Source organism: Danio rerio, chromosome 9, assembly GCF_052040795.2.
Source record: "Danio rerio strain M-AB ecotype USA chromosome 9, GRCz13ab, whole genome shotgun sequence".
Lineage (NCBI taxonomy): Eukaryota > Metazoa > Chordata > Actinopteri > Cypriniformes > Danionidae > Danio > Danio rerio.
The window spans coordinates 12,984,728-13,003,269 of NC_141029.1; the positions used below are offsets into that span (position 1 = coordinate 12,984,728).

An 18,542-nucleotide genomic window follows, 5' to 3' on the forward strand; every position below is an offset into this window, starting at 1 on the left:
CTGAAGGCTTGTGTGACAATGAAAACTGTAGTAAGTATGCAACAAATCCTGCTTTGAATCACATAAATCAATGTACAGTTGAAATCAGAATTATTAGCCAGCTTAGATTTTTATTCTTTTTTAAATATTTATCAAATGAAGGAAATTTTCACAGTATGTCTGATAATATATTTTTTTCTGGAGAAAGTCTAATTTGTTTTATTTCGACTGGAATAAAAGCAGTTTTGAATTTTTTTTAAAAAACATTTTAAGGTCAAAATAATTAGCCTCTTTAAGCTATATTTTGTTCGATAATCTACAGAACAAACAATCAGTATACAATAACTTGCCTAATTATAAAAATAAAAAGGGGTGCTGATAATTCACGGGGGCTAATAATTCTGACTTCAACTGTATATCTTCTACCCTTTAAAAAAAAAAAAAATAGTACACAGAATTCTCAACACAATCTCACAGCAATTTGTAACTTTTTGATTTAGTGGCTAATTCGTATGAATTTGTATGATCTAATTCGAACAATTTAGTCCGATTTTCTCATTAACCAATGATGGTTGGGGTAAGGGATGGGGTTGGATGCCACACCTCCTTTCTAAAATCGTACATTTTCGTACAACTGAACTCGTACGAATTAACCACTAAACTGTCAAAGCGTAAAATACTTACGTTTCCTTGTGAGTTCAGGCTGGAATTCTAACTGATAATAGTTTTGATGTTGGTGTTTGTGCAATTTCTGAGAAGCATCTCTTCCTGGAAAAATCCATCAAAGATAAAAAGGGCACTTGGCTAATGCAGAGTGAATGAAACACCAATATGACATCAGTGCAAAAATGAACAAGGTAATCACTGACAGTAGCCCTAATGGGAAACCGCAAGAGTTTGCTTCTAAGAAAAGCTAAAAATACACAGCCAGAGGCTATTAAAACCTATTCAAGGACACATAAAAATTGTCAAGAAGACGAGGTGAAGAGTTTAGAAAATCTATTCTTTATTAATGGCAGGTTTTTTGTAGTGCATTAAGCTGAACATATTTGGCACGTTGAACATAGTGCACTTAGAGATGACTGTGCATGCTTTTAATATGCTCTCTCCATTTCTGGATAGGAGGACTTCCGCGAGCCACAAGTTTTTTCAGCAGAGGACTGGGCTCCAAATGAGGCACATCAGGAAGGGCATGGTGGTAATACTCCAACCTCTCAAGCACTCTTTCCAGGCCCACCATGCTGGCGTAGAACATGGGTCCTCCTCGGTGCCTTGGAAAGCCATAACCGAACAGATAGATGACATCGATATCTTCAGGTTGGCCTGCAATTTTATCCTCCAGAATTCTAAAGCCTTCGTTGGCCAGGGCAAAAAGGCATCGCTCGATGATCTCCTGATCAGTGATTTTGCGTGGTTGAATTCCATACCTGCTCCTGTAGGTCTCCAGAAGGTTCTGGATCAGTGGGTCAGGCTTAGCGTTTGTATCCCCTGGTTTGTCATACATGTACCATCCACGACCAGTCTTCTGGCCAAACCGGCCTTGCTGGCAGACCATGTCTGGAATGGGGCAGTACTTTCGCCCTTGGCGTCTACGTGGAGGATTTTTGGGGTCAACATCAGGCCCGGTCAAGCCTGATTCTTTCCGGACTCTCCAACCAACGTCAAGACCTGCAAGATCAGACATCCTGAAGACTCCCATGGCGAAACCAAAGTCCTCCAGAGCCTTGTCGATTTGTTGAGGTGTTGCCCCTTCTTCCAGCAGGAAGGTGGCTTGCTCTAGGTAAGGCATCAGCATGCGGTTTCCAACAAAACCAGGGCAGTTTCCAACTGCCACACTCACCTTCCCCATCCTCTTCCCAAGGCTCATCGCTGTAGCTATGGCTTCCTTTGAGGAACGCGGCCCGCATACGACTTCCAGGAGCTTCATGACGTGAGCAGGCGAAAAGAAGTGCATCCCAGCAACAAGCTGAGGTCTGTCCGTCACACCAGCCAGCGCATCCACATCCAGACCAGAGGTGTTAGAGCAAAGCAGAGTGGCTGGTCTACACACCCTGGAGAGTTCCCTGAAAATCTGCTTCTTAAGTGCCATGTCTTCAAAGACCGCTTCAATGACGAGATCCACATCCTTCAGGTCCTGCAGACTGAGGGAGAACTTGAGGAGATTGAGGGAGGCACTCACTCCTCGTCTTTTAGCATCTCTCTCCAGCATGCCAATCACCATCTGCCTGCCCGTCTCCAAGAGTTTCTTTTCTGACTCCACAGCTATGACAGAAATTCCCACTCGTGCCAAAGACACAACTATCCCCCTTCCCATAGTGCCTAGACCTAGAAGGGTGACATATTAATGGTTAATAGGGAGCAAAACCAAACCACCAATTTGAAATAGCATCAAACAACATAGGCACATTGGCAGCTGGTGAAATGGTGGCAGATTTCTATGCATGATGGTTTGCAAACTGCCTCTGTTGATAAGAGAACATGTCTGCTTGTCTTAAATTTCAGGCATACATATTTTCAACATTAGAAGCACTTAAGGTTCACAAAACCCTCGAGTACTTTTTTAGAGATTTTAACAGATTTGTGTGTGTTAAGCATCAGTTAAGACAATGTTAGCACCTGTTAGCTTTAATTGTGGGAAAAACTGGATAATTTTGAGCTTTTGTCAGCTCACTTCAGCTTCCGGGTTTAAAATGATTTTTGGGGCGGGATCAAAATCGGCGAAGTAGTGCAAAACTCCAAGTGCAAAGATAACGCGTCGGTTTCTCATTATTATTCATAGCTGAGTTTTCTTATCCTATGAGAAGAGCTGGCTACTAAATTATTCATAACTGCCAAGCTGTGAGACACGGACCCACGGCACAGAGTATTTAGCTGTTCATGAAGGGTCGTATGTGTGTGTTTCCATGATCCACAGGGTTTGTTGCATGTTTTTCCCCGCGATGCTGTCAGGGCCAATACAGCAAAGCTGTTTGTGTGCAGCAAGCATTTTTGTCAGGAGAGCAGTACGAGAATTGGAGAATGGCGGATGTTGTCTTTTATCAGGAGTTTGTTCACATTTAGACACATCACCGTTCTGCTGTGTTTGCCTAAATCCTCTAGATTACCAACAGGGCTAATGGTTAAAATAGACAGGGCAAGAGACCTGGTGCACTGAGTCTGCATTCAGACCTATGATTCAGACCTGAGGATTGAGGGAGAAGTCCTCATTTATAGTGTTTATATGAACACGATTTTCTTTATAATAGTATAAATTGTGGTTATCTGTATATGAAGTAACGAATAACAAATGTAGCAGAGCATTAAATTACTGTTTATTTCTTTGCATTTTAACTTAGTAAACTATAAAATCATGCGTCTCCTTTGTGTTTGTTTCTCATTTTGTGAGCTGACTGATAACAGTTGTTCGCTCCCTCCTTCTACCCTGCTGGCCACACCCACTCCTGCCCTTTGCTCGCAGAGCTCCACGCCCATTATGATGCATCTTTTGAAAAAAATCTGAGGTAGACCTGAACCGAAAGTGGGGGGTGTCATGACCCTTTAATAGTAACCAATAAGTGCATACTACGCTGCCCAAGATAAGAATACTGAACAGAAATTAGACAATTAATATATATTTTTAATATATAAAAGTTTTGTATTGTTCTACAAATGTACCAAATGTCAGCATTGAAATCACTTTAAGTTAAATAATTTTAAATAACTTTGAAATGTGAATAAATGCCACACATAATAATAATAATAATAATAATAATAATAAAAATAATGATAATAACAACAACAGTACTAATAATCATAATAATATTTGTTCCACAGATGAAAGTCACTTTGAATGACATGCATGATTTATGAAATTAATATTATTATTATTATTTACTGTAAAAGTTTTATTGTCTACACCAGCGGTTTTCAAACTGTGGGTCGCGACCCACAAGTGGGTCGCACAGTGAACAAAGGTGGGTCGCGCAACGTCACATAGCTGCAGCTATATTTACATTTCGGTGAATCAAAACCAGTATGACTGACGGCAATAAATCAAAAACCTCTTACCCTAAAAATATCTAAAGTGTGTTTCCTACAAAAAAGACAAAGCTGGTTATGTTTCACAGCTGTCTTTTTCTTTTTTTCGCTCGACATTACTAGCACTGAGCCGTTTGAGCTCTCGCAATCTGCATTTAGCCGGTAGAGCTTGCGCAGAACGGAGCTCTCAGTAAGGGACCGTCGGAAAAGTGCTTCTTTCTTTCGTTTTTTTTTTCTTTTTGCTCCTTCCAGCGTGTTTTACTTTAAACACTACTAATTTTCTCTTAAATGAGCACAAACAGTTACTAAAGTAATTGAATGCTTCATTATAGATCTGTGTATTCTTACATTAACAAAACACAATCAAACAAAACACAATGAGAGATTCATTTGCTGCTCTTCACTAAATAGCTATAGTAAGTTTAATCAATATGCAAATACAATTGAAAGTGAATAATAGATTTTCGAGCTTTATTTAATTTCTGGATAAGCCATTGATTTTAATTGGCTAAACCTTTTATTTTATTGTCAATATTTTCTAATGTTTGCTATGTATTTGCCAAAAATGCCATATTTTTTCCATCCCAATGTTGACAGATTGCTAATCAATAAATAGCTATAGTGCTATCTGTAAGTTTTAACGTTACCTAATGTTATGGAAGGGCATAGTTATTATCGAAAATAGTAATAGTAATGTAACTACCCCCATCATTCCTTCCTCAAGCAAATGTGTAAATATTAGATCAATTCAGCAATAATGTTAATTGCATTGGCATATGTATCTGACCTTTTCCCAGCTTGTAGTAGTCGATCAAAAAGCTATTTAGTTTCTTATGACTATACACTAGCCGTGGAATTTGCTGTGATGTGACGGGGCTTGATCAAAGATTGATCATATTCTCTTTTAAAAAAAGAAGAGTATCTTTTTCAACAAAAAAATGATCACAGTTACAGCCAGCATCCAACAAAAAGCAGTTCGAGCCTTATCTTGTGCATATCAAATCACAAAATCCAAAAAGCCACACACCATATATTTTTGACTGCTTTAAATGGATAAAAATTTTTTTACCCATTTTTCCATATTAAAATATTATGGTGGGTCTTGAGATTGAATTACTTGCCTAGGTGGGTCCCGGAATAAAAAAGTTTGGGAATCCCTGGTCTACACAATGAAAGTCAGTGAAATCCAATAAAAATGTATTTATCATTATTATTATAGGCTATAACCATGTAAGTAATACCTACTGTAGTGTTGAAAATATAATATCATAAATAATATAATAAAGACTTTCTCATTTGTTACCTATGACGGCCGCACTCTGGATCTCTCTGGGTTTGCTATTGTTCCACTGAGCTCCACTGGGTAAAATCCACTTCTCAGCCGTCCTCTGAGCAAAGAAGCTGTACTGAAGAGCCTGAGCCTGGCCTGAGCTGAAGAGAGTGGCCATCAGTTCACCTTCCCTTTTTATCCCCTCACTGTAAGGCAGTGTAGCTGCCCGCACCGCCTGAACACAAGCCAAAGGTGCCATCACACCTCGAGCCTTCTTTTGGACCTGCATGGTGGCTGCTTCAAATATGCCATCCAGACCTGGAGGACACGGTGTGGTCAGCATGCTCAGTCTTCGAGAAGACAGTGGTTTGCCTATAAAAAATATGAAAGTAAAACATAATAGATTTAAAGTACACTGAAAAAAAATCATTCAATTTTCTAAATTTAAGATAAGTGGTTGCAAACAATTTATTTAGGCAGAATTTAAACAAACAAGTTAATCGTAGTAATGTTCAACTTAATTTGTTTGTTTAAATTCAGCCCACATAAATAGTTTGCAACCAATCAGGCTGAAACTTTCAGTGCATTATGGTTAAGCTCTTTAGTTACCCCAAAAGTCTTTTCTGTTCTGAACTGTGGCTTCTGGTTAACTATAATCCCAACATTTAAACTCAACACTCCTGCGATTTTACTATTGCAGACATGCACATTGCGATATAGATGCTGAAACTATATATTGTGCAGCCCTACTATTGTCTATTTTTAAAGAAGGGGATGGGTTATCAGTTCATGTCCCGCCCATCATCCAGTTTCAACAGAAACTGTCACCTCAAACAAAGCTGCATATTTCAAGGCACTTCAGGGGACCTGTGAGAGTATTGAACCTGGCGTTATATATATATGTACATATTTATTTTTCAACAATATATGTAAAAACCTACCCATACATGTGTTATTTTTTTATTCACATGGCTGTGCTTTCAGTTCGAGGGGAACTTTTAATTAATTTGGCTTTAAAGATCTGTCGAATGTGGAATATCGGGACTTGTGCTTTGCTGCAAAGAACACTTTATGTGCTAATTGCTAATTATTTTATTTTATTTTTTTTTTTTTTACTGGAACTAGTCTATGGATGCTAGTTTGAAAACCGCTGAAGTATAACATGAAAATGCCAATGAGCCAGACAACGTCAATGTCTACATCTCAGCTTTACACCCATTCACACTTCTACATTCCTGGCCACGCATATACATGCACACACAACAAATCAACACACACACACAACAGCTCATCAAAACTGAATTTCTAGTGCTTCTAGCATTTGACTTCCTGCCTCAGTAAAAGGATTACGCAGGGCGGTACTTGATTCAATATAGCGTCTAACTGCATTAGATTCATCTTTCTCTCTGGAATCTGGGTCACTCTGATGAGCTTTAAAGGGCCAGCAGAACCACAAACCAACATTTTTGTCCACTTTCACCACTGTTAATGCAGGACACTGCAAGTAAATGAGCTAAAAAAAAAAGTTATTCTTCTACAGTTGACTGGTCATATAAAACATTGCAAAAAATGTCAATATTTTGACAAATGTTGTGTCTAAGTATTTAAATGAAATGTTATTTAATTGAATATTCACTAATTTATACACATTTCTAGCCCAAAATCTGAACAATAGATGAAGAATGAGTATATGCAATTAAGTTTGTCTGTGTTGTATTGGATCATAAAATTAGTTGAAAACCGCAAATAAATAATGTAATATCAAAATTAGTAAAAACTGAAGCAATAGTGTATAAAGCAAGATTTATCCTGGACAATAAATCAATGTATATATTACTTAACACACTTATATTGCCATATATATGAGTTGTTGTGTTGAAATTTGGGGGAATACATATAAATCTAATTTATGAGCCGTGGAACATACAAATCCTTTATTTTTTAAATTAAAGATACTCAAGTTCAATGATTTGGTTAGATTTAAATTATTAGATTTAAATAATTTTTGGTTAGATTAAAACAGCACAATTTATGTTTAAAGCTAGGAATAAATTACTTCCAAAATGCATACAATTTTTTTTTGAAGAAAGACAAGGGGCATATAATCTGAGAGAAAAACTAAATTTTAGGGGGTTAAAAACAAGGACAACTTTAAAAAGTTTGTGTATGCCTGTATGTGGGGTAAAACTATGGAACAGTCTAGATCAGACTCTCAAACAATGTCAGCATAATAATCAATTTAAAAAGTTGTATAAATATATATTACTAAAGAAATATAATGATGAAGGTGATTGACAAAGGATAAAAAGAGAAAGGTATGACATTTTAATTAATGGCTATTTGCAGTACTGTTTTTTTCTTTTCTTTGGGTCTATGTAATGTAATGTAATGTGTATTTATATAGCGCATTTATTGTGTATGGCCATACACCCAAAGCGCTTTACAATCATGAAGGGGGTCTCTTCACACCACCACTAGTGTGAAGCATCCACTTGGATGATGCGACGGCTGCCACAGGACAACGGCGCCAGTGCGCTCACCACACACCAGCTATTGGTGGAGTGGAGAGACAGTGATCGAGCCAATTCGGTGGAAGGGAATGATTGGGAGGCCATGGTCGTAAGGGCCGATAGAGGGACTTTGGCCAGGACACCAGGGAAAGGCCATGAGAAGTGCCATGGGTTTTTAATGACCACAGAGAGTCAGGACCTCGGTTTAACGTCTCATCCGAAAGACGGCACCCACTGACAGTGAAGTGTCCCCTTCACTTTTACTGGGGCATTAGGACTCACACAGACCACAGGTTGAGCACCCCCTGCTGGCCTCACTAACACCACTTCCAACAGCAACCTAGTGTTCCCTAGTGGTCTCCCATCCAGGTACTGACCAGGCTCAGCCCTGCTTAGCTCCAGTGAGTAACCGGTCTTGGGCTGCAGGATGACATGGCTGTGGCTATGTTACAAAATGTAAAGGTACAAATAAATTCAAACATATAATGTCAAAGATGCAAAAAGGATAAAATATCAAGTAATATTTCAAGTAAAAAAAAAGAGATAGGTAAAAAAAAAAATAAGTTTAAGTAATACACAAATGATGTATGTGGTAATGGGGAGGGAAAATAATAAGCTTGTGCTTCATCCCACTCCATTTTCAACCATGTTGCTATGTATTTTTTTATATTTTAGGTATGATATTTTTGTTCGAAAATAAATAAATCAAATCAGTTTCAAAATTCTTGTTTAATTTTTCTCACAATTTATTTATGCTGTCCCAACACAAATCGATTAAGTTAACTCAACACTTTTAACAAATTTATGTGGATTGAACATAAAAAATAAAATAAGTTGTCCTAATGAAATCTCAAGAATTGTGTTGTTTCAGCTTATTTTAAATAAGTAGTTTAAAAATATTTTTTGGGTGTAGAGGAGATTTTTAAAAATATTTTATATGATTCAATAATTAAAAAAATCCTGTGATAAATTAAAAAAAAATAAACGTAAATAATCAGGAATTTTCTGCATTAACAAATCCCTCTGTAAAAATACGGATAAAACTGTTGTGTATGTAAATGCTGCTGAAGTGGAGATTTTATTTTCAATTTAAAATGAAAATAATCCCATTTCAAGACAATTTATTTAAAAAAATATGAATTTTAATTGAAGTAAAAATAACACAAAAGCAAATTACAAAAAGCCTGTAATCTCAAAACGTACTGATGCATGAAGAAAACATTGTTTTGCCCTGCAGTGTCTTACATTAAAGATTATGATTTATTTATATCCTAAATTTAGAAGTTTCTCTCAATTTAGCGATAATCTGCAAATGATGCAGGACATATTTTCACTGTTCAGTGAATATGAGTAACAAGTAAATAAAAGTATACTGAGTGTATACTTCTGATATCTAGTGTGCTGTGCTGTTCTGGATGATATAGATGTTTGTGTGGTTAATCTGTGATGCTGTGGGCTGGACGTGAATCACTAATGCTGTGATTTATTTAAGTACGGCTGGGTCAGATCCTGATAGGTGCATGTGGCAGATGTTTCAGCAACTGCAAAGCAAGATAAATCTCTGTAGCGATGAGAGACGAGAGAGAGAGAGATGCTACAAAATGTGCTGAGGGAGAATCAGCATGGTTACTTTATACATTATTTTCTGTTAAAAATTATAACAAAAATAAAATATTAATTAAATAGTTAGCTAAACCAAACAGATATGGCTTGAATGTTTAATAGTTGATGTATTTAAATAGCAAAAAGGTTACGTTAATAAATCTTTAATCTTGTTATTGATTCAAAAACAATGATACACTCAAACATTTTATTTTACTTGTTCAAACTACTTAATTAAAATGAGCTTAAACAACACAATTCTTGAGATTTTATTGGGACAACTTAATATTTTTATGTTCAATAAAAGAGTTAAGTTAACTGGATTTGTGTTGGGACAACATGAATGAATTCTGAACCCTGCATTTTTTTAGTGTACAACAAAATATCATCATCAAGATTTATATCATCATTATGAAGTATAATAATATTCTTATATTGCTACTGTGCAAAATTGTTGAGTTGGTAAAGCTGAAATATTTTTAAATACAATTACTATACTCATTTGTATTACTTTCTTACATTTTATTTTGTATTAAATGTTGTTTTAAATAATTTCACTATCAATCCTTTTCTAATATGTAGATTCGGGTTGGGAGGCACGGTGGCTCTGTGGTTAGCACTGTCACCTCACAGCAAGAAGGTCGCTGGTTCGAGTCTCAGCTGGACCATTTGACATTTCTGTATATAGTTTGCATGTTCTCCCCATGTTCGCGCGGGTTTCCTCCGGTTGCTCCATTTTCCCCCACAGTCCAAAGACATATGCTGTAGGAGAATCGAATAAGCTAAATTGTCCATAGTGTATGTGTGTGTGTAAATGTGAGAGTGTATGGGTGTTTCCCAGTACTGGGTTGCAACTGGAAGGGTATCCGCTGTGTAAAACATATGCTGGATAAGTTGGCGGTTCATTGTGCTGTGGCGACCTCTGAAGTAGAGACTAAGCTGAAGTAAAATGACTGAATGAATGAATGGATTTAGGTTTCGATAGACATGTTTTACTATTATTGTTTTTTTTTATTTAAATACTTGCTAATAAATTGAATTTTTATAATTATTATCATAATTTATTGAAATTTTACCAAATAAAAGCAATGCCACACACACACAGTACACATACATACATAAATATACTGTGACAAAAATAAGAAAGTAAATTCTTTATTAGTACACAATTAAAACTTGAGATATTAAAGCTACATAAATATATTACATGATAACTATCAAAACATTATTTCAGCTTTTCACAAATGGGAGCTCGTCCTAAAGCGAAATTTAAAACAAAATGGAAATTTATAGTATGATTCAAATATTTTGAAACATACTTGATTTGGTACACTTCATTTCAGTAGATATAAGTGTGTAAACCTTTAACCAGAAATAGTGAGCATTCAGAAGTTTTTCTGCTTTATTTGTCCCGTGAACTTGTTGTTAAGCGTTAACAATGTGTATCCTGCTAGGGTTCAAATTTATATATTTTTTTGCTTTGTGTTGATTTGTTATGTTGCCTTTTTTGTTTTTGTGAAGACTTCTGGGTAAAATTAACTCTTTTAATGCAGATTATTCATTCATTAAATTTCCTTCGGCTTAGTCCCTAATTTATCAGAAGTCACCACAGCGGAATGAACCGCCAAATATTCCGGCATATGTTTAACGCAGTGGATGCCCTTCCAGCCACAACCCTGGAAAACCCCCATTCACATTCACACACACTTATACACTACGGCCAACTCTGTTTACCCAATTCACCTGTAGCGCATGTCTCTGTGCTGTGGGAGGAGTACACGGAGGAAACCCGCATGAACATGGAGAGAAAATTCTCCACACAGAAATGGCCCAGCCAGGACTCGAACCAGTGACCTTCTTGCTGTGAGGCGACAGTGCTAACCACTGAGCCACTGTGCCACCCTAGTGGAAATTATATCATAATATAATATACTTCTATTAAGGTAAAAAGATTCACATTCATGAGTTTGATCATCAAGGCTAGTTCCTGGTCATTCCCTTTTAAACAAATTCCCGGTAGAATCAACATGTTTACATCCTGCCATATTTGAATGCTCTGGACTGTTTATAATAGCCATTTCCCTTCAGTCAGTGAAGTCAGGTGCATTTGGCTCACGTCCACTATACCTGTGCCACGTCTGCTATTGCAATTCCATTTAGTTGACTGTTGTGAGGATTTGGCCGTGTTGATCTTCGCTCAGCGTGTGATTACAGTGAGCGAGCATTAGTTGTGTGGCCAATCTTTAATCTCCCTCCAAAGCTTATCCTGACTCCACATGAACCCTGATCTCTCCGTAAGACTGTCACATTACAAAAGATCTGCTCTCTCCTAGCCTCAGCGAGAATACAACCAACAGCAACGCTTTACCATAGACCTCCAAAAGATGAATCGCTTCACATGAATCAAGCAGTCCTTTCAATGGTTTAATTGCTCTCAAATGATTCTTTCATTATTGGAGGAAATGAGGGGTCAAGCAGCAGTTGAAGGATTGACATTAATTTTCCAGAGAGCGTCTAATAACTTTGCAGAAAATTCACTATTCAATATATGATCATTAATAAAGATTTTATACTTCCCTTGAATCATAACAGCCAGTCCCTAAATACAATTATTACCATGTTTTTTGAGTTTTAGATCATATAAACAACATCTTATCATAAAACTGAATAAAAGATAGGCAATACTCCACAAGAACTTGACTGCTATTAAAAATGTAATCTGCTCAAAACGTTCTTCAGTGCTCAGAAGGGCCGCAATTAATATTCGAATAATGTTTGCTCCTTTTCACTTCTTGAAAAATGGATCAGCAGCACAGAACGGCTCTGAATCTCGTTGACAAGGATATGAAACATTAATTCCATTTGCTGCGACAAAGGATTTATCTGGTGCTTCCCCCCTGACTCTGAAAGCCTGCCAAAGACTCGGATTCCCTTACGCTCGTTTAATATCCGTATTTCTGCTTCACAGGCACAAAACATACCTACAGCCTTCAGAGCGAACTCCAGAGCCACCTCACAAGTATTCTGCTCTGTGACCTGGTCCACCATGCCCAGCTTCAAAGCCTCCTGGGCTGAGACGTGGCGTCCTGTTAGAAAAAAAAAAAGAAATAAATAGTTCAACTGATGCTAAACTGAGCCATGTAGGATGCTTTACTAGACTATTTTTCTTAATATATTATGACACCGGGTGAGGAAAATCCCAGCGTAATCATAAAACAACTGAAATCACATTTGTGCTCATTTGTAAAAAGTCTGGTTCACACAAAAATTTCAATTAATAACTTGCGCTCACAAATGTTCAATCCTGCATGCTGTTATTTAACCACAGGAATAAACGTCTAGAGAATGTTCAAAAGAAATGTATGAAATAAGCACTGCAAAAAAAACATTCCTTTTGTGTTCCACTGTAAAATTAACAGTTTATGAATCAAGAATAATATGAGGGTATGTGTTAATTTTTGGATGAATTAATGTTGTAAGCCCAAGTTAAATCATTTGCAAACAATATACAATGCTGACATCTAGTGGGAGTCTTTTTCAATCCTGAGAACAGAATGAGGTAATACATAGGGAATATTCTCAGCAAATCACTCCCTCTGTGTACAGTTTTTTCTGCTAACTGAATTTTGGTCATTGAATGTTTTTACAGGAGTAAATTTAACATGTTATGTTGAGTTTTGGTCAGTAAATTGCTTTTACAGAGGTAAATTTAACATGCTATGTTGAATTTAGGTCATTAAATGTTTTTTACTGAGGTAAATTGAACATGTTATATTATGTTTTGGTCACTAAATGGCTTTTACTGAAGTAAATGTAACATGTTATTTTGAGTTTTGGTCATGGAATGGATTTTACAGAGGTTAATTTAACGTGTTGAGTTTTGGCCAGTGGATGGATTTTACAGAGGGAAATTTAACATGTTATGTTGAATTTTGGTCATTAAATGGTTTTTACTAAGAGAAATGTAACATTATATTATGTTTTGGTCACTAAATGGCTTTTACTGAAGTAATTAAATGTAACATGTTATGTTAAGTTTTGGTTATTGAATGGTTTTTACTGAGGTTCATTTAACATGTTGAGTTTTGGTCATTGAATGGCTTTTGCTGAGGTAAAATTAGCATGTTATGTTGAGTTTTGATCATTGAATGGCTTTTAATGAGGTAAATTTAACATGTTGAGTTAAGTTTTGGTCAATGAATGGCTTTTACTGAGGTAAATTTAACATTTTGTGTTGAGTTGTAGTCATTGAATGGCTTTTACTGAGGTAAATTTAACATTTTGTGTTGAGTTGTAGTCATTGAATGGCTTTTACTGAGGTAAATTTAACATTTTGTGTTGAGTTGTAGTCATTGAATGGCTTTTACTGAGGTAAATTTAACATTTTGTGTTGAGTTGTAGTCATTGAATGGCTTTTGCTGAGGTAAATTTAACATTTTGTGTTGAGTTGTAGTCATTGAATGGCTTTTACTGAGGTAAATTTAACATTTTGTGTTGAGTTGTAGTCATTCCCTGCTGAAAAATCCAGCTTAAACCAGCCTAGGCTGGTTGGCTGGTTTTAGCTGGTCGACCAGGCTGGTTTTAGAGGGGTTTTGGCCACTTCCAGGCTGGTTTCCAGCCATTTCCAGCCTGGTCTTAGCTGGTCAGGCTGGAAAATGACCAGACAAATCCAGCTAAAACCAGCTTGACCAGCCTGGTTTACGCTGGATATAGCTGGTTTTGTCTGGACTTCCAGCTTGGCTAGGCTGGTCAAGCTGGTTTTAGCTGGTCATCTCCCAGCCTGACCAGCTAAGACCAGGCCTGAAATGGCTGGAAACCAGCCTGGAAGTGGCCAAAACCCCTCTAAAACCAGCCTGGTCGACCAGCTAAAACCAGCCAACCAGCTTAGGCTGGTTTAAGCTGGATTTTTCAGTAGGGTTGAATGGCTTTTACTGAGGTAAATTTAACATTTTGTGTTGAGTTGTAGACATTGAATGGCTTTTACTAGGGTAAATTTAACATGTTGTGCTGAGTTGTAGTCATTGAATGGCTTTTACTGAGGTAAACCTAACATGTTATGTTGAGTTTTGGTCATTGAATGGCTTTTACTGAGGTAAATTTAACATGTTATGTTGAGTTTTGGTCATTGAATGGCTTTTACTGAGGTAAATTTAACATGTTATGTTGAGTTTTGGTCATTGAATGGCTTTTACTGAGGTAAATTTAACATGTTATGTTGAGTTTTGGTCATTGAATGGCTTTTACTGAGGTAAATTTAACATGTTATGTTGAGTTTTGGTCATTGAATGGCTTTTACTGAGGTAAATTTAACATGTTATGTTGAGTTTTGGTCATTGAATGGCTTTTACTGAGGTAAATTTAACATGTTATGTTGAGTTTTGGTCATTGAATGGCTTTTACTGAGGTAAATTTAACATGTTATGTTGAGTTTTGGTCATTGAATGGCTTTTACTGAGGTAAATTTAAACATGTTATTGTACATGTAGTTCCCAGGATGGTTTATTGACATTATTTGGTGATTTTTACTGGAAATATGATTCACTTCAAGATAGACTGTTTCTTTAAACATACAGTAAACTCTGATGTACATTCATGTTTTTAATATTGGTATAACTACAGTGTTATAACAAATGCTTTTATAAAATTATTATAATCATCGCCATACAATATGTTTAAATTGCATAAAATCATTAAATTGCACTTTAAGCTAAACACAAGTATCTTAAAAATTGACTAGTAAAATAATATGTACTGTAATCATGGCAAAGACAAAAGAAATGAAAGAAAGAAATCTTCTTACTGTTAAACCTTGCTTGGGCAATGTTTGTAAAATAATAAAAATTTCACAGCTGGGCTAATTATTTTGTCTTTAATTGTATATTTCACACATTTGCACCTGTTCACTTTTGTCCAAAATGTTTTTGGGGGTCTTGCAGAGAAAGTGTGTGATTGAAGTTAGCAACGGGGCCAAAATCAGTTGGAATGAATTGCAGGTTTGCCAGTGCGATAAGTGTATGATTTACCAGTGGTGATCAGTTCTAGGGCAGCAGGAATTCCAATGAGTCTGGGTAGACGCTGTGTTCCCCCCGCAGCTGGCAGAATGCCTAAAGTCACCTCTGGAAGTCCAAGACGTGCCTTGAACACATAATACAGGACAAGTTCTTCTTCTAAACCACAAAAAAACAACCTTGCCCTGCTATGATAACTTGGAGAAACATTGATATCAAAGTTCAACCAATTAACTAAAGACCAGATCAGCACTGGACAGCATTGCGCAAGCTAGTCGTTAGAATGAATGCTTTAAAGAATAAACAGCAGCATAAAATGGTTTACCTTGTAGTGTGCAATGCGGTAATGACAGACTAGGGCTAATTCAAAGCCTCCACCTAAAGCAACCCCTTCTATGGCAGCAACCACAGGCTTCTCTCCTGCCTCTATGGCATCCAACAAAGGAACCAGTGGAGGTCCTCTCAATGGTCCAGCAAACTCACGGATGTCAGCACCTGCAGAAGAATGCATCAACATCTGACATGAGTTGGTCTCTAGAAAGTGAGGTATCTAAAACCATGTTAAAATAAACCGATTTGGTGAGAAATTACTATTTCAATTCATAAAATAGTATGCATTTTCCCTGGACTGATAGTTTAGCCAAAAATGAAAATGACACCATAATTGACTCACCCTCAATCTACCTCGGTTTCTTTGACTTTCTTTGTTTTGAGTTTTATTCTGGCTTTTCCATATTGTATAATACTGTTGGTAGGAGCCCTTTTTAAGGCTTTAAAAAGTGAATAAATCCATAAAAAAAATAACTTACATGGTGCCCGAGGGTTTATTCGTTTCAGTAACAAAATAATTTTACATTTTGTAATTATAAATTCAAATCACTGACTCCAGTGGCTGCCAAACGCTCTGCTGCAACTTTTTATTTATTTATTTAAATTTACAATAAACATTCCCAACAATTTCTTGGCTGACCTCTGACTTGACATACTGTACTGTATGTAAGACACATTTACAGCAGCTCTGGTGAGAGCAGACGAATGTGGATAGTAGTAGAAGCTCCACACAGTTTATGTGAAGAGAAGATGACAACAAACAACAAATGACATTACCCAACAGCATTATACAGCAAAGAAGAGCAAGAATAAAACTTAAAATTACTTGAAGTGTGTTCATCTGAAAGAACAAAATCATATACGCCAAAGTTGGCTTGAGAGTGAGTAAATTATGAGGTAATTTTCATTTTTGGGGAAACTCTGGTAGTACTTTGTTTTAAAGTCACTGTTTTGCATACACAGTACTTACTGTGTCATAGTCATTATATAACCTGAGTAGCTAGTCCTAAACCTACCCCTGAACCTAGCCTTTAACTGTGTAGTTGCCTTATAAATCCTTGCACTTTCTTCGGTAGTAACACTGTAAGTACACGTCAAAACCATATACAACTATTATGCAATTTATTCATATTATGTAAAAAAATTTAAGCACTAAGCCTCCGAGTACAAGCAAAAACATTCAGAGCATAATGCTAAACTTGCGCTTGGTCAAACATTAGCGCAATATGAAACAGTCAATATTGTAAAAATAGAATTAATCTTATGTATTTTTGAGTAAAAGGGATAAAAACGTTTGAAAATATGTTTTCTTGTGTAATTCCACTAGATGGCAATAGTTATTTATTCAACTATGGACCGTCCAAGAGGTACATCAGGTGGATTTTTAGGACTTTTAGCTGAAACCACGGTCCATGGTGGTCAACAACTCAAAAAAAAAAAAAAAAAAATGTCAAGAGTGTAAAAAAAGCAAAACAAAACACATGGCTCCTGACCTCACACTGAGATAATATGAATATAAACAAAAAGTGAAGATTATTTACAATATTATTATCTTTAATGTACAGTGTCATTACACAAATAGCAAGCAAATTTAAATGTTAACCCCTTTAAGGCTACAATAAGTCGACTTTTGGCCTAATTGGAAGGCTGGAAGAGTCAAGTTTTGCTGGTGGCAAATTCCAAAGTCTATCTATTTAGTAGCCAAAAGGCAGAGCCAGTCTGCAGATTTTGGAGTCATAGTTGACAGATTTCACAGAAAAGCAATCTTTTGTTTTTGGTTTTATATACTAACCTCCACAGAATCGCCCATTCTCTCCACAGATCACCACAGCCGTGACCTTTGGGTCACTCAGGGCTCGCTCCATGGTCTTCGAGATGGCATGACGCACTGCAGAACTGAGAAGAAAGAGCAAGTTAATCCATACAGATACTGACTTAAATGAACTTATAATAAAGCTCTTGAATAGTCCTTTCAATGATGCTATGTTGCAAACTTGTAATAATTTTATGACTTATTTATTGTTATTTTAAATATGCAAAACTTTTTGGACATGCGATCAATTACATTCAACCATATATTGTGTGCGAGCTCATCAATCACTATAGTTTGAGGTTTATTTATGGAGAACACTTACAAATTGATTAAAAAATGAAAGCGCAAGTTTTAACAATAAACGTTTTAACGTTACTATTTTAACAATAAAGTTTTCACTCACCTTAAGGCATTGACTGGTGGGTTAGTAAGAGTGATCAGAGCTACTGATCGTTTAACAAGTTCATATCGGGCCATTATGTTGAGCTCAACTGTGCTGCTATGCGTAGAAAGAACTGCAGGACTTTGAAACTTGTGACCAGAGAACTCAAGTGCGCCAATATGCAATCACACCCACTCCTGCTTTCATTATTTGTGCGTGTCTTAAAGTGACGACAGGTCACATTTTCAGTATCTCTTCTGCTGCAACTGTCTGAGAGTAGAAAAACTAAAACATAAAAAGTTAATAAAAATCACATCTGGTCACCGCAGGACACCCATTCCCGGAAGCGAATTTACACATCTACTATGGCGAAGGCTGGCTCATGATTGCGTAACGTGACGTCAGGTCAAACTGAGTATAAATGTTTACCGTTAAACGGTTAAAAGAGATTAAACAACATGGTACTGCAGTGTTAAATATTAAAAATAGAAAAGCTAAAAGATAAGCTTTGTGTGAATATAAAGGACTGTTTATTAATTTTTATCATTTAACAGTGAATTTACTGTTATTTTAAATTATTTTATTCTTATTTATTTTTCTTACCCATGGCATCATCATATATTATGTTTAT

The 18,542-nt window shown here is 36.4% G+C and overlaps 2 protein-coding genes across 3 annotated transcripts in view; both read right to left on the minus strand.

Annotated features, from left to right (window-relative positions):
• LOC141376079 (uncharacterized) overlaps positions 1 to 18,542 on the minus strand; it is a 996,984-nt gene that overhangs the window by 56,107 nt on the left and 922,335 nt on the right. The window lies entirely within an intron of this gene.
• On the minus strand, positions 962 to 18,033 carry ehhadh (enoyl-CoA, hydratase/3-hydroxyacyl CoA dehydrogenase). The gene is given in 7 exon segments (NM_207068.1): positions 962 to 2,304; positions 5,300 to 5,638; positions 12,360 to 12,464; positions 15,402 to 15,513; positions 15,712 to 15,881; positions 17,509 to 17,612; positions 17,933 to 18,033. Coding segments are annotated over 7 exon segments (2,157 nt in total). The 5' UTR covers positions 18,007 to 18,033; the 3' UTR covers positions 962 to 1,051.